General features: G+C 43.1%; 1 protein-coding gene across 5 annotated transcripts in view; it reads left to right on the top strand.

The window, feature by feature from the left end:
* LOC135497923 (uncharacterized) overlaps positions 1–13,120 on the top strand; it is a 177,784-nt gene that overhangs the window by 89,668 nt on the left and 74,996 nt on the right. For all 5 annotated transcript variants that reach the window (XM_064787955.1, XM_064787952.1, XM_064787953.1 and 2 more), the window contains 3 exons: positions 8,737–8,877; positions 10,473–10,616; positions 11,000–11,140. In XM_064787955.1, coding sequence (XP_064644025.1) covers positions 8,737–8,877; positions 10,473–10,616; positions 11,000–11,140 — 426 coding nt within the window. The remainder of the gene's footprint in view (positions 1–8,736; positions 8,878–10,472; positions 10,617–10,999; positions 11,141–13,120) is intronic.

Genomic DNA, 13,120 nt, shown 5'->3' with positions numbered 1-13,120 from the left:
ACTTGGTACATATAACCCCCTATATCAGATAACCTCTGGTGCTGAATTTCAGCCTGATCTGATTCTTGACTTTGCCACCAGGGGGCCAAAACAGAAAAAGTAAGAAGTGCAATAGCCTGCTTATTAGCAAATTGTTTTTGATGAAATTTTTATGGCAGGGACCCCTAGCAAGGTTACCTCAGATGTTGCACGATTTTTCGGATTTGACGTACTTTTTAAGGTCGCAGAGGTCAAATGGCGTAAATTTGCCGTTTGAGTGTAACTATGGCACGTTTCTCAACCGCAACAGTTATGAACTTGAAACTTTGAACAAATGACCCCCTAGGTCAGTTGACCTTTTACACTGAATTTTGGTTCGGTCTGATTATTGACTTGGCCACCAGGGGGCCCAAACTCAAAACTCAAAAAGTGTGATTTCTCGCTTATTACTGATTTATTTTTGATAAAAGTTTCATGGTAGGTACTCCTAGCAAGGATACATCACATATCTTACAGGTTTTTGATTTGACCCACCGTTCAAGTTCACAGAGGTCAAAGTTGAAAACTTTACCGTTCTTGGTACGTTTTGTCGTTGTTCAATGTAAAGAGTTTTAATTTTGTGTAATGATGCATCTAAGAAGCCACTATTTGTATGCCAAGTTTCAGCCAGATCGGAATTCAAGTATGGCCGAAATTGCATGTTTTGTGGGTTTTTCCTCGTATTGTGGCAATCCAAAGGTCGTGAGTTCAAACCCCGGTCAAGGACAGCCAAAAATATTTTTATTTTTCATCTTTTCCTTTTTTCTTTTCTGAGTTCTATTTTACATTTTCTTCATTTTTTGATTTATTTGGTGCCATAGATTTAATTAGGCGGCCATCTTGGAAATCGTTTTTGCCGATTGCTGTAGTGTAACGAGTGATGGAATTGTTATGGTCGGGTGGATGTGTCTACATCACATATCACCCTGGTTTGTTATTTGACCTACATGTCAGGGTCACTGAGGTCAAAGTTAAAAATATATTCACCATTGTCATGGAGTGGCACATTTCTTCACTATCATTTTCACCTAGACTCTACAAGCTTGGAACCACAAGTCTCGGATTCACCACTTGGCCAGGGCCGGCTCTTAACTGGTCACAGATGCATGTATAAATTATGAGAGGCCTACATACTGTAGCACTTTCTGTAACTGTCTACTAAAAATACTTACGGTGAGCACAATGGCCCCTGGCCGTTTCATTTGTAATTAAATGGTATTCATATAATGAGATCAATAGTAGTGTCCGTGTCAGATCCCATCATGGAGGTATAAATAATTATTTATACCTCCATGATCCCATCGTTCAACTAGTCTTCTCTCCCCAGGTGCCTCACACGGACCTTCACGTCCCCATACTCAAGACCAACTCTTACAATATCGCCCTCAAAACAACCCTGGAGTCATGAATTCACAGGTGCTCCTGTGAAATCTCAGTTCTAGTTTATTTATCAAACTTTATCGAGGGTTACCCGGTTATCGAATCGAATGGATGTGTCGATCGTCGGGGCGGATCGATATGTGGTTAGGTTGTGCGTCCAAGGCGATTACTAATAGGTCATTCAGTTAGTTTGAGAAAGATCATGATCATGAAGATGCGTTTTGTGTTATCATAACTGGAAAATAAGTTGAAGTTATTATTAGTACTACGATTCTTACATGAGTAAAAAGTAGACGTTTTAAGCAACACAATAATGTTACTCCCATTTTTTTCTGTAAAGCTATACTGAACTAGGGATATCTTCCGTTGCCTCCTGTAATATTTACATACCATGGCTGATTAGTTCAATCATATTTCATCCAGCTGGCAGCTCTGCATTGGAAATTTTAGTGGTATAACGTGTTCTCTTGACCTTCAAACAGTAGTATAAAGCCGATATTTACAACTTTATACCCTCAGTCCTATGTTATTAGGTCATCCAGCTGAGCGCCAGGCCCTTGGGCCTCTTGTTGGTTCTTTGTTTTCGTTGATATTCAGGCTAGCTTCTGGCTGGTAAGTTTTGGTCACTTTTTGTGGCCTTTGTGGGCTTTTGGGAACTTTGGTTTTCAAAATCATGCAGGATTCTCAGGTTCCTGGGCCTAGCAAGGCATACACTACACCATGCAATAGGCCCACACATACGTCAGGCACTGGTAGTGCAGACGGGCCTAGATCACCAATCAATAGCAGCAAATCATTTGCAGAGGTATTGGATAATCCAATGAGTCAATTGATAAAAGAGGACCTTTTCTGGGGTATGAGCCGAGAACACGGAATACAATGCAGGTTTATTGATGACGCTACCTTGGACGATTACTTGCTCCCAATAGCTAAAATTGTCGGAGCAGAGAATATTATCGCTGCTTCTAAATGTGAGAGAAAAGCGAAGGTTTTCTTCACGTCTATGACTTTTGCGAATATTGTTACTGCTCATGGGTTGACTGTGAATGGACACTTCTTAGACGTTCATCCGGTTGGAAAGCCGACTACCAACCTCATTATTTCCGGAGTACCACCCTTTCTGCCCAACGATGCCATAATAATGCAGCTTCGTCAATTCGGAACAGTAACCAATAACATCCGTTACATCCCTCTTGGTACCAGGCAAAAGGGCCTAAGTCACATCAAGTCTTTTCGTAGACAAACTAGGATAAGTCTCGATCCCGGGGCAGAGTTGCCGTATACTCTGATGGTTCCGTCTGGTCCTGACCTGGTCAAGGTCTACTTGTCAACAGATAACAATCTACGGTGCGATATGTGTAAGAAAATCGGCCATCCTACGCGTCGTTGTCGTTCAAAAGCAAATTCAACTACTGTGGCTCCTCCTGTCGCAGGAAAAGCACAAGCCGCTTTGTTGGCTTCGACAAATGATCCAAAAACAAGCACCCCAGCCATTCCCACTGTCGCAGGACCTGCAGCGCAGGAGTCCGTTGGAGACTATGTTTCAAAATCAATCAGGAGTGTTGTTGTGGACCCAAAGGCCAGCACTGACCGTCAAAATCTAGATTCCTCTCAAGATGACACTCAACCACGCCTAGGTTTGAATACGGATTCTCTGCAAGATCCTATGGAAACCTCTCAAATAGACAGTTTCAACCCTCTTGTTGGCAATGCACAGCCCCATCAACCAGTTGACACGCCCTCAGTCGATACTCTTGTGGATACGGGCTTGCCGTTCACTCTCGATGGCTTGAACTTCTCTCTAACGGCCCCTTACGTATCTGGAAATGCTGCTGAGAGTGATTCAGTTCCGACAAAGAACGACAGTCATCAAGCGTGCCTTCCATCCAAGCCAGCAACTAGAAAGTCGCGTGCTAGGTCTTTGTCGCCTACCCCATCAACGTCACCGCACAATAGTGACTCGGCCTCGCGCAAGGTCCCACGTATTGAAAAAACTATATCTGCAACAAACGCACAACCTCCTGATGAACCCATTGCGGAGCTTGGGAATGATGATGCGGAGGATGGATCAGCTATGGATCTGGATCGCTCCTTTGACACAATGTCCCAGATATCCGTCTCATTCGACAACATGTCTCAAGCTTCAGATGTACAGTCTGACCCATTTGCCATCATAAAAGCAAACGAATCAGGAGATCTCTTCTCGAACAGGAGGGTCATCGAGTTTCTAAAATACGTTAAAGGTTCTCCAAAGCCCCTGCTAAAGGCTAAAGAGTTTACTAATGATGTCGGGAAGCTGCAGAGAAGTCTTCGCAACTACAGAAGTACAAACAAACTTTCGTTGGGGGACCAAAGGAAGATAACAAGACTTGTCGACCATCTGAATAAATCCTAACTTTCTATCTACCTACGTATCTTCCAATGGCTTGTTTGGTTGTTGTCTTGATTATGTCTCTGTCCGTTATTTCGGCTAATGTTAATGGTTGCCAAAATTCATTAAAACGTGCAGAAACCCTTAGCTTCTTAAAATTGCTCAAATCGGATGTTTACTTCTTACAAGAAACGCACGCTTCCTCAGCAGATGAGGCATTTTGGAACGTTGCTTGGGGTGGCACTATTCATTTTTCTCACGGAACCATAAATGCTAGAGGAGTAGCCATTCTCTTCTCTTCCAGGATGGTAGGGTATGATGTTTCGGTCAATTATCCCGTAGCTAGTAGGTGCATTCATATCCACGGTACCTTCAAAGGACACGGTCTCAACTTCCTAAATGTTTACGCGCCCAACAATGGGGCTGATCGTATAGCGTTTTATAAAACAATTGGTACATACCTCGCTTCCATAGACAACGATGATCCTTTCATTGTGGGTGGTGATTATAACTGTACCCTTACGCCTAGTTTTGACCGACTGAGCGGCAAGGAAACCAACGTTGCTTCGAGTCATGCTTTGAGAGACGTCATCGATAAGCATGAGCTAATTGACATTTGGCGTTCAAAAAATCCAGATAAGATTGAATTCACATGGTCCTGTCGCACGAACCTAAGGAATTCCGCAGCGAGGCTTGATCGTTTCTATGTTTCAGACTACATTGCAAATCACGTTTCTCAAGTGGAGACCCTGAAAGCTTTCAGGTCTGATCACTCACCGGTAAAACTTCTTATCCAGTTACCAAACAAAACGTCAATTCCTTCACCACACTGGTGTCTGAACACTGATATCCTCTCTGAGACTGCATATGGCAGGGAAGTTCGTGATTTTTGGACATCTTGGCAAGCCTGCAAAACCCAGTATGACTCTCTCTCTCTTTGGTGGGAGATTGGAAAGAATCGGCTCAGGTTGATCTCTAAGCAACATTCCATAAGGAAGAACAGAATAGCCGCTGCTGAGGAGAACAAACTAAATCAAGGGATTCATAGGTTGGACTTGCTTCCCAAGCCACTTGACTTGGCCGATACAGCTGAGCTTGAGGAGAAAAAGCAACTACTTCAGACTTTGAAGGAAAGGAAAATTCGCGGAGCATGTGTCCGGTCACGTTTCCAGTTCTTGCATCATTTTAACGCGTCAACGTCTTATTTCTTTAGCTTTGAAAAGAAGAAGGGCATAAACAGGACAATTTCTAACCTGAGGAAGGAATCTGGAGAAGTGGTCACTGACCCCAACGACATACGGGATATGGCAAAAGATTTCTACTCCAATCTCTTCGCAAAGGAGCCAACTGATTCCGATGCTCAGGATCATTTGCTTCGTGATCTACCAACACTATCCGAAGACCTCAGGAACTCTTGTGATAGTCCCTTAACGCTCGATGATCTCACGGAAGCTTTGTCAACCAGCTCGAGTAATAAATCCCCAGGTATAGACGGTCTACCTTTTGAGTTTTATAAAACGTTTTGGAGCATACTAGGTCCTGACTTACTAGATGTTTTTACCTATGCTGTCGCAAAAAGCGAGCTACCTATATCGTGTAGACGCTCAGTTGTTACACTTTTGCCTAAGAAAGGGGACCTCAGTTGCCTAAAAAATTGGCGTCCTGTATCACTTCTGTGTTGTGATTATAAACTCTTCACAAAGGCCTTATCAAACCGTTTAAAACACTGCCTACCGGAGGTCATTCACCCTGACCAGTCGTATACGGTTCCAAATAGGTCAATTCTCAATAACATATCGCTTCTACGAGATACGCTTTTCTACTACAACAAGAACAACCTAGATCTTGCAGTTGTTTCCATTGACCAGGAAAAAGCGTTTGATCGGATTGATCATGATTGGCTCTTTCGTGTCCTCCGGACTCTTGGTTTCGGAGAGTTCTACATATCCTGTATCAAACTTCTATACGTTGATGCTGAGTGTATTTTGAAAATCAATCGATCTCTTGGTGCTCCTTTTGGATTCACTCGTGGAATTCGACAAGGTTGTCCATTGTCGGGGTCGCTCTATGCTATTGCAATTGAGCCTCTTCTCAATAACATTCGGATGAATCCTGATATACAAGGGTTGTCTTTTCCAGATACGGATTTACCACCTACTAAACAGAGTGCGTATGCTGATGACTTAAATGTCTTTATTACATCCAATCCAGGGTTCGTGGCTTTAAAAAACTGTATCAGCACTTATGAGAGGGCCAGTTCGTCCAAGGTCAACTATACAAAATCCACAGGTCTATGGTCCGGTGCGTGGCGGAATAGACCTGATCGACCACTCGGGTTGTTGTGGAACAACAAGGGCGTGAGAAGTCTCGGAATCTTTCTTGGCAACGAAACGTTGTTTGAAAAACAAAACTGGGATAACACCATGGAGAAGCTCAAGGTGAAATTTGGGGCGTGGACGCCTGTCCTTAACTGCTTGTCTGAAAGAGGCAAGGTGTTGCTTATTAACAGTCTTGTTCTGTCGACACTTGTATACAAGCTTCAAGTCATTACACCCCCGGCTACATTGGTGGCTGATGTTCAGCGACTCATGCTAGATTTTTTCTGGACCAACAACAAACACTGGATACCTTCGGAAATTTTGTCTTTACCAGTTTACGATGGTGGCCTTGCGCTTGGCAATGTCAAATGCAAAATCAGAGCTTTCCGACTACGGTTCCTCAGAGACGTCCTTTACGGGGAAAGGGGTCATCCCTGCTACGCTGTTGCTCTCTACTACCTCAAGAGTCTTCTAGGCCTCAACTATACCCAGGAATTTCTAGTTGCTCGTTTTCCAAACGAAATCATCCGCACTCTCCCAAGGTTCTATTCGGAGTCAATTCGTACCATCTCCCAGATCTCCATAATTCGTGAACCTGACACTCTAACCCTCGAACAAATTATCTCCGAACCAGTCTTCTTTAACCCGGATATTCTCCCTAACTTCTCTCCAGTAAACTCGCTCTTAGCCAAGGCTGGTGTAACTTTACTTAGACATCTTCTCCAGTCGGATCTGTCCTTCAGGAATATTGATGAAATTCATCGAGCTGTACCTGACAACTCCAAACGACTCCTTTCAAAGGAGCTAAAGGCCCTAGTTGAGTCCCTTCCTAGGAAATGGGTAGATTTTCTCGCATCTCCAACTTCAAATGTTAGCTCCTTTGATAGGCCTCAGCTGAGGGATGTTCTGGTTGCAGTTCCAAGGATTCATGAGAAGGGTGATGATGTCTCCCTAAACGGGGACAACCTCCCCTTCGCCTCCATAACAGTCAAGCAGGCATATAATGTCCTCTGTCTGAATGCCTATCAGGAGAAGTATTTCAGAAGGCCTGGTCACAGGTGGGATGATTTTTTGGCCGGGTCTGATGTTGCTCCCATCTTCACCTCTACGTTTTCAAAGCCTATCAAGGACGACCACGCGTTTATTCATTTTAGACTTCTACATGGTGCAATGCCCACTGGTTTGTTCAGATATAACGCAGGTTTTGTAAACAACCCCCATTGTCTGTTTTGTGGGAGTCACGACGACCTACTACATTCCTTTGTACAATGTCATCATCTTACCCCTCTAGCTCAATGCGTAGCAAGCTTAGTGCTGAAAGTCAACAACGAATACTCTTTCTCGATAAAGGACTATATATCTTTATTACCCCTCACCTCTCTCGCAAACGGGTACATCAATTACATTTTTGTCACCGCCCAAGCAGCAGCCTACAAGGCACTTGTGCATAAAATCTTTGGTGAAGGAGCCACCGATCCGCTAGAGATATTTAGATCATTTCTAAAATACCGTATCAACATAGACTACCTCTATTACAAACTAGAGGATGAAATCATGGTATTTGACAATATGTGGTGCAGGAATGGCGCTTTCTGCACCATCAATGATGCAGAAGAATTGATCTGGAACTTCTAATTTTTCACATCTGGGTTTTACAATCTACCATTTTAGATTTTATCACTTTTGTTTCAGAAAATTCCCTCTAACACTTAATTACGTAACGTCTTTTTTTTAGCAGACAATGTCTTTTTCTAACCGCTTTTAATAGACTTTTCAATATCTAGACCTCAAAATCAATATCAACAAAAGCCAACCAATTGTTATTCACTCCATGCAAAACCACTCCCTGGAGAGGTGCCGCAGCCTAAATGTACGTACCTTGCATTATATTAGTTCAGGAGTGCTTGGATAGGGCTGTATTTATCAGTAGAGGTCATAAAGTCATTATCTAATTGTCTAACTATGTATATGAAATGTACCAACTTCTCGTTTGGTTAACAAAATCTTTGCTTTTTTTTTACCTAACAACTTTCTTTAACCCTCCTAACTAACCCAAACAGAAATGAGGAGAATGTACTGACTGCACAAGACAGTCCAAATAGTACTACATACTGATCTGTTAATATCCTCTCTCTCTCTCTCTCTCTCTCTCTCTCTCTCTCTCTCTCTCGAGTGTCTCATTAGGAGTCCTTTGTATAAACTCGAGTTAACTGTTTCGCTACCGCAAGATTATGGCAGTGAAAAGTACCCCTGGCCCTCGCCCACTTTAGACCAGGCAGCCGATCGATCCCAACTTGGCTTTGGAAAAGTTTCATTGTGAAATAATAGCATTATTCAATCTTAGGGATGGAGGTTCTCATTCAGTCGAGTGCAGTGCTGCCATTTTGGGTTTTTCCGGTGTAACCAACCCAGCTATATTGTACACATTTAAAACTGTAAGTATGGAATGTAGGGATCATTTGGCTGTATGGATTACCTACTGTAGGCCAATAGTACGCAGTGCACAGGCCCAGACCTAATACCAGGCACGGTAATGAATGAGAGGTCACCTTGCAAAAAACATGTTGTGTATCTGATGTTATCTGTACTTTGGAGTTTATACTAATTCTCAGTTGTTTAACTTCAGTCTTTAAAACTATATATTTTCAGATGTCGATGAATGCAAGTTCCCAATTCTGGCACCTTATAGATGTACGCAGAAGTGCGAAAACAAACCTGTTGGAAGTTTCAATTGTAGCTGTGAGACAGGATTTGAGCTGCAAACTGATTCGTTTACATGCAAAGCCAAAGGTCAGTACTATCAAAGGACCATTGGCATTATTAAGGGCAATATTACCCAGCTGTCGGCTGCCCAATCACCTCCTATTCTACATAAGTAGTTTTCATCAACAAATTGCGCAAAAAAATTCAAAATCTGACTGACTTATCGCGCTTTTCCGATGTTGACTCCGATTTGACTCGAGTTAGCTCTCCATGCATCCACTCTTTCCACGATGCACTAGTAAGGCGTTTCCTGGTCTACTCCTTGACGTCATGGTGCTGATATCGATTTTTCCAACTGATGGCGCTGGATTACCTCGCAACTGCGACGATAAATGGAAGTGACGGGTGTCCTAATAGCAGGGTGATGTGAACTCGGATCTCGACGGGAAAGGACTTGCGCGTACTGAAAATAACGAATAACATGTTTTTCTACTTTCTAAGAGCTGAAACTAAATTGGAAAAGCATCAAACACGTTCAGAAAAATAGTTTACTAATGAACCAGAAGAAGAACAAACATGCTGCAATAAAAAGCCGACTGTTACTTTAACCCTTAAAAACATGCAGGATTTCTCCCGATTGTATGACAATATCCTTGTGAGGATCCTACCTTGGTCGTGGTGAGGTTCCCATTCCCTAGTCGTTGTGATGGACTGCGACAGCTTCGCTCTATCCATTCTTTGCCCCTGGCCCAATTTGGAATATAAAGTATTATTGTAAAGTTGCTGGTGGAATACAATGTATGAATATCATGAGGAAACCAGCCCTGTAAAATATTTAGTCGCCCTCCAACTTCAAGTACCCCGCTGATACTACACACAGTGATGATCGGCATATTTACCTTATCTACCTAATGGCCAGCGTAACCAGTGATAACACTCGCATGACTAATTTACTGTGATGAGGCAAAATTAGAAGTAATTTGGTCGACTACAAGGCAACCAGGATGTGATAGCAAGATCGGTTATGTAACAACATATGTTGACCTCAGCCTTTGGTCCGGCAACTCAGCAGGAGGTTACCTGGCTCAGATAAGCTGAGAGCTAAAGTCAATAAACAATTCCTCAGAAACTCTCCCCTCATCAAATATCCATCCCCCCCCCCCCGGCATCTAAGGCATTTTCCATTAGTTGGTGGGGGATGGTTAGGAGATAATTTTTACAGGGCTGGTTTCTTCATGTGAAAACGATCATCAGTTAAATCAAATGGAATATTTCACTCGTTAACTATAATTCAACCTGAGAGATGAAGTTGGAGTGGCAGTTTGAAGCGTGTCGAACCTCTCAAATATTGAACTTGCAGCAAAGACATCTGTCAGACTGAGGCACCATTCCACCTACCATCTCCGCTCTGTTATTGCTCAAACTTTGGTGGTCCCTCGCACTAAGTGCAAAACCTTTGGTGACCGTTCTTTTTACAAGTCATCACCGGTTCTATGGAACCAGCTACCTTCCAACATCAGGCTTGCTGGTTCCATAGACATTTTCAAAACTCTCCTGAAACAACACCTTTTCAGGGAGTGTTTTGCTTTGTAAAGCGCCTGAGAATTTAAGTTTTTCTTTTAATTCAGGCGCTATAGAAATTCTTATATTCATTCATTCATTCATTCAACTTGTAATTTCAGCCGCTAATGTGTGTGGGACTGGTGGACAAGGCCCATGTACTGGTGATGCTAAAGTGATCATGTGTGCAAAGGTTGCGAATGTTGAAACCTGTTTCTGTAAGGCAGGATATGCTCTCGACCCCACAACAAAAAAGTCATGTGCAGGTATGTGACAGCAGAAAGAAATACCCATACAGGGTGTTATCGGAAAGAATGACATAGACCTTGTGCTGCTCTTGTGACAAGAATTGGGCCTTGTTTTCATGATTAACTCTTTTTAAATGTCTTCTTCGGGTCCACACCCTATTCCACACTTGCCGGGCTGCGCCTGAACATGAATCAATATATCATTGACACACTCCATAGTTTAACACCTTGGGTACCTGGTGGTATAGATCTTCATCAATAACGCCCAATCATTTGGTTGTGTGATTTGGTCACATTCCTTCGTTCGACTAAGTACCTTTTTTGCCAGAACAATACGAGAAACACTTTACTGGTTATCAATATTGACCGCCTTGTGATTCCTGTTACTCTTCCTGTTGCAGATATCGACGAGTGCACCTCCACCGATGCAAAGTTGAAAGAACAGTGTCATGCTGATGCTACCTGCATAAACACCCCAGCAGGATCTTACACGTGTGCCTGTAAAGCGGGCTATTCAGGCGACGGCATGTATACCTGTGATAGTAAGTAGTAAAAGCATTTAGGAGGCCGGGGGAAATGTCGTCATGTATATCTGTGTTGTTGTCCTGTCAAGGGCAATACTTCTACACACATAGTCAGCAGAGCTGGTAAAATAACTATTCAGAATGGCGTCTGTCCCGTCATCCATAATAAGTGGGCCCATTTTGTCACTATTTGTCAAAGAGTCTTTTTACTTTGGTGTATATGTGTGATAGACGGCTTATCAATATGTAAACAAAATTGAGGTTGAAAGAGATCTACCAGGTACATGTACTTTCCATGTTTTGTACATTGTACCCATGTATGCTGAACGCCAGGCCCTTGGGCCTCTTGTTCGATTTTCAGGTCCCCTTCTGACCCCTGTAGCTGGTTGTGTAGGCTACCCCTAGTTATATGGCACGGCTTAACCCTTTAGCTCCTGCAGGTCATTAGCTCCTACGAGTCCGGCATCTCCCTGAAGATTTCCAGGTATTCCTATAGTGAATATACTTTTGGCAAGAGAGATACAAAACGTTGAAAATAAAGTACTACAAGTGGTATTTATTTTGAAGCTAACAATCATACCTACAATATGATATCATTATTTTTCATTAACCCCCTGGTATTGACAGCATTAACCCTCTCAGCAATTTAAAAAGGCCCTGTAGTAAACAATAGAATCACAATAAGTTCCTACCTAAGCAAAAATATCCATAAAGAAACCCTAATGTACGATAATCCAACCTAATATCGATTGAGAAACACAACCCGGCATTCTCCTCTACATGAATACATGAATGGGGTCAGGAGGTTGACTCCCCAACTCGCTATAGCCCTGTATTACTCTGTAAAATGTACAGCAACCCACCTAGGAACGAGTTTTATTATGAAGACTACACGCCAAGGGTCGCCCCTGTGGTGTTACATTACTTCTCGGCCGCTAACGATGTCGTAGGGCGGGAGTTTTAAACACGGGCGGCTACGGGCGGTATAGTGAGATCCGGCTCGGGAGCTAAAGGGTTAACCCGCAATCCATGGAGGATGCCCTCTATGACCAAAATGACCCCAGAGCTGGAAGTTAAGCAATGTCAAGTGCGGTCACGAATTGGATGGGTGACCTGCACATATAATACAACTGACAGGCCTTCCCATGGAATGTGAACTCCGGAATGTCAATCGGTGCAGAGGTGCCGAGTGTCGTGAAGTGACTTGGGGATGAGTCATATTTGTCTGAAGGGGGAGATGATGCACTGTACCAACAGTTGTATAACATGACTTGACACGTTCGCTGCCGAGTCACGAATATACTCGAAAGCTGGTTCCTGCTCCATTGCCGAGGTACGAGTATACTCGGAGCAGTCTATGCATTATTCCATGTTTTTCAAATGACTGGCAAGGGTGAATATGCTTCCGTTCTGTAAAGCATTATGGGATATACGTTTATTTTAGCGTGTTTATTTTGCACTAGGTGTGCTCTAGGCTCACGGCCTACACTCGTGGTGTGGCAATGGAGCAAAACGCAAAACCTGGCAAACGTGGCAAATGGCAGTGCGCTCAAAAAAATGGGGTGTCAGTGAACGTGTAAACCCGCCAGCCATGTTGAGGATGAGAGATTTCCTGACAGAACTGGAAGACAGATATAGGCGTTGGCCCCAGGGCTGGAGATGAAGCAACCTTGAGCGTAGTCACGTAACAACCAATGAAAGGCGTGCTTGGAAAAAATGCTACATTTGATTGCTCTTAATGCAGGGACTGAAATGTCATGGTTCATGCTCGGGCAGAGAATCAAGGAACCGCGGTATACCGTCAATGTAAAGATCTTTGGTGCAAATTAGTCCCAGTCAAGGCAACTTGATTTTTTTCCGGTCATCCTAAAGTCATCCACCAGCGTCCACCAGGTTTAAAGTCGGGTATAAAGTCATCAAAATAAAATTTCGTTGCCATGAACGAAGTTGGAACACCATAAAACACATTTCTCATGACATTTGGTAGTAAGGATAAGG

Source organism: Lineus longissimus, chromosome 13, assembly GCF_910592395.1.
Source record: "Lineus longissimus chromosome 13, tnLinLong1.2, whole genome shotgun sequence".
NCBI lineage: Eukaryota > Metazoa > Nemertea > Pilidiophora > Heteronemertea > Lineidae > Lineus > Lineus longissimus.
The sequence above is the reverse complement of the archived record's forward strand: the minus strand, read 5'-3'. Positions and strand labels throughout refer to the sequence as shown.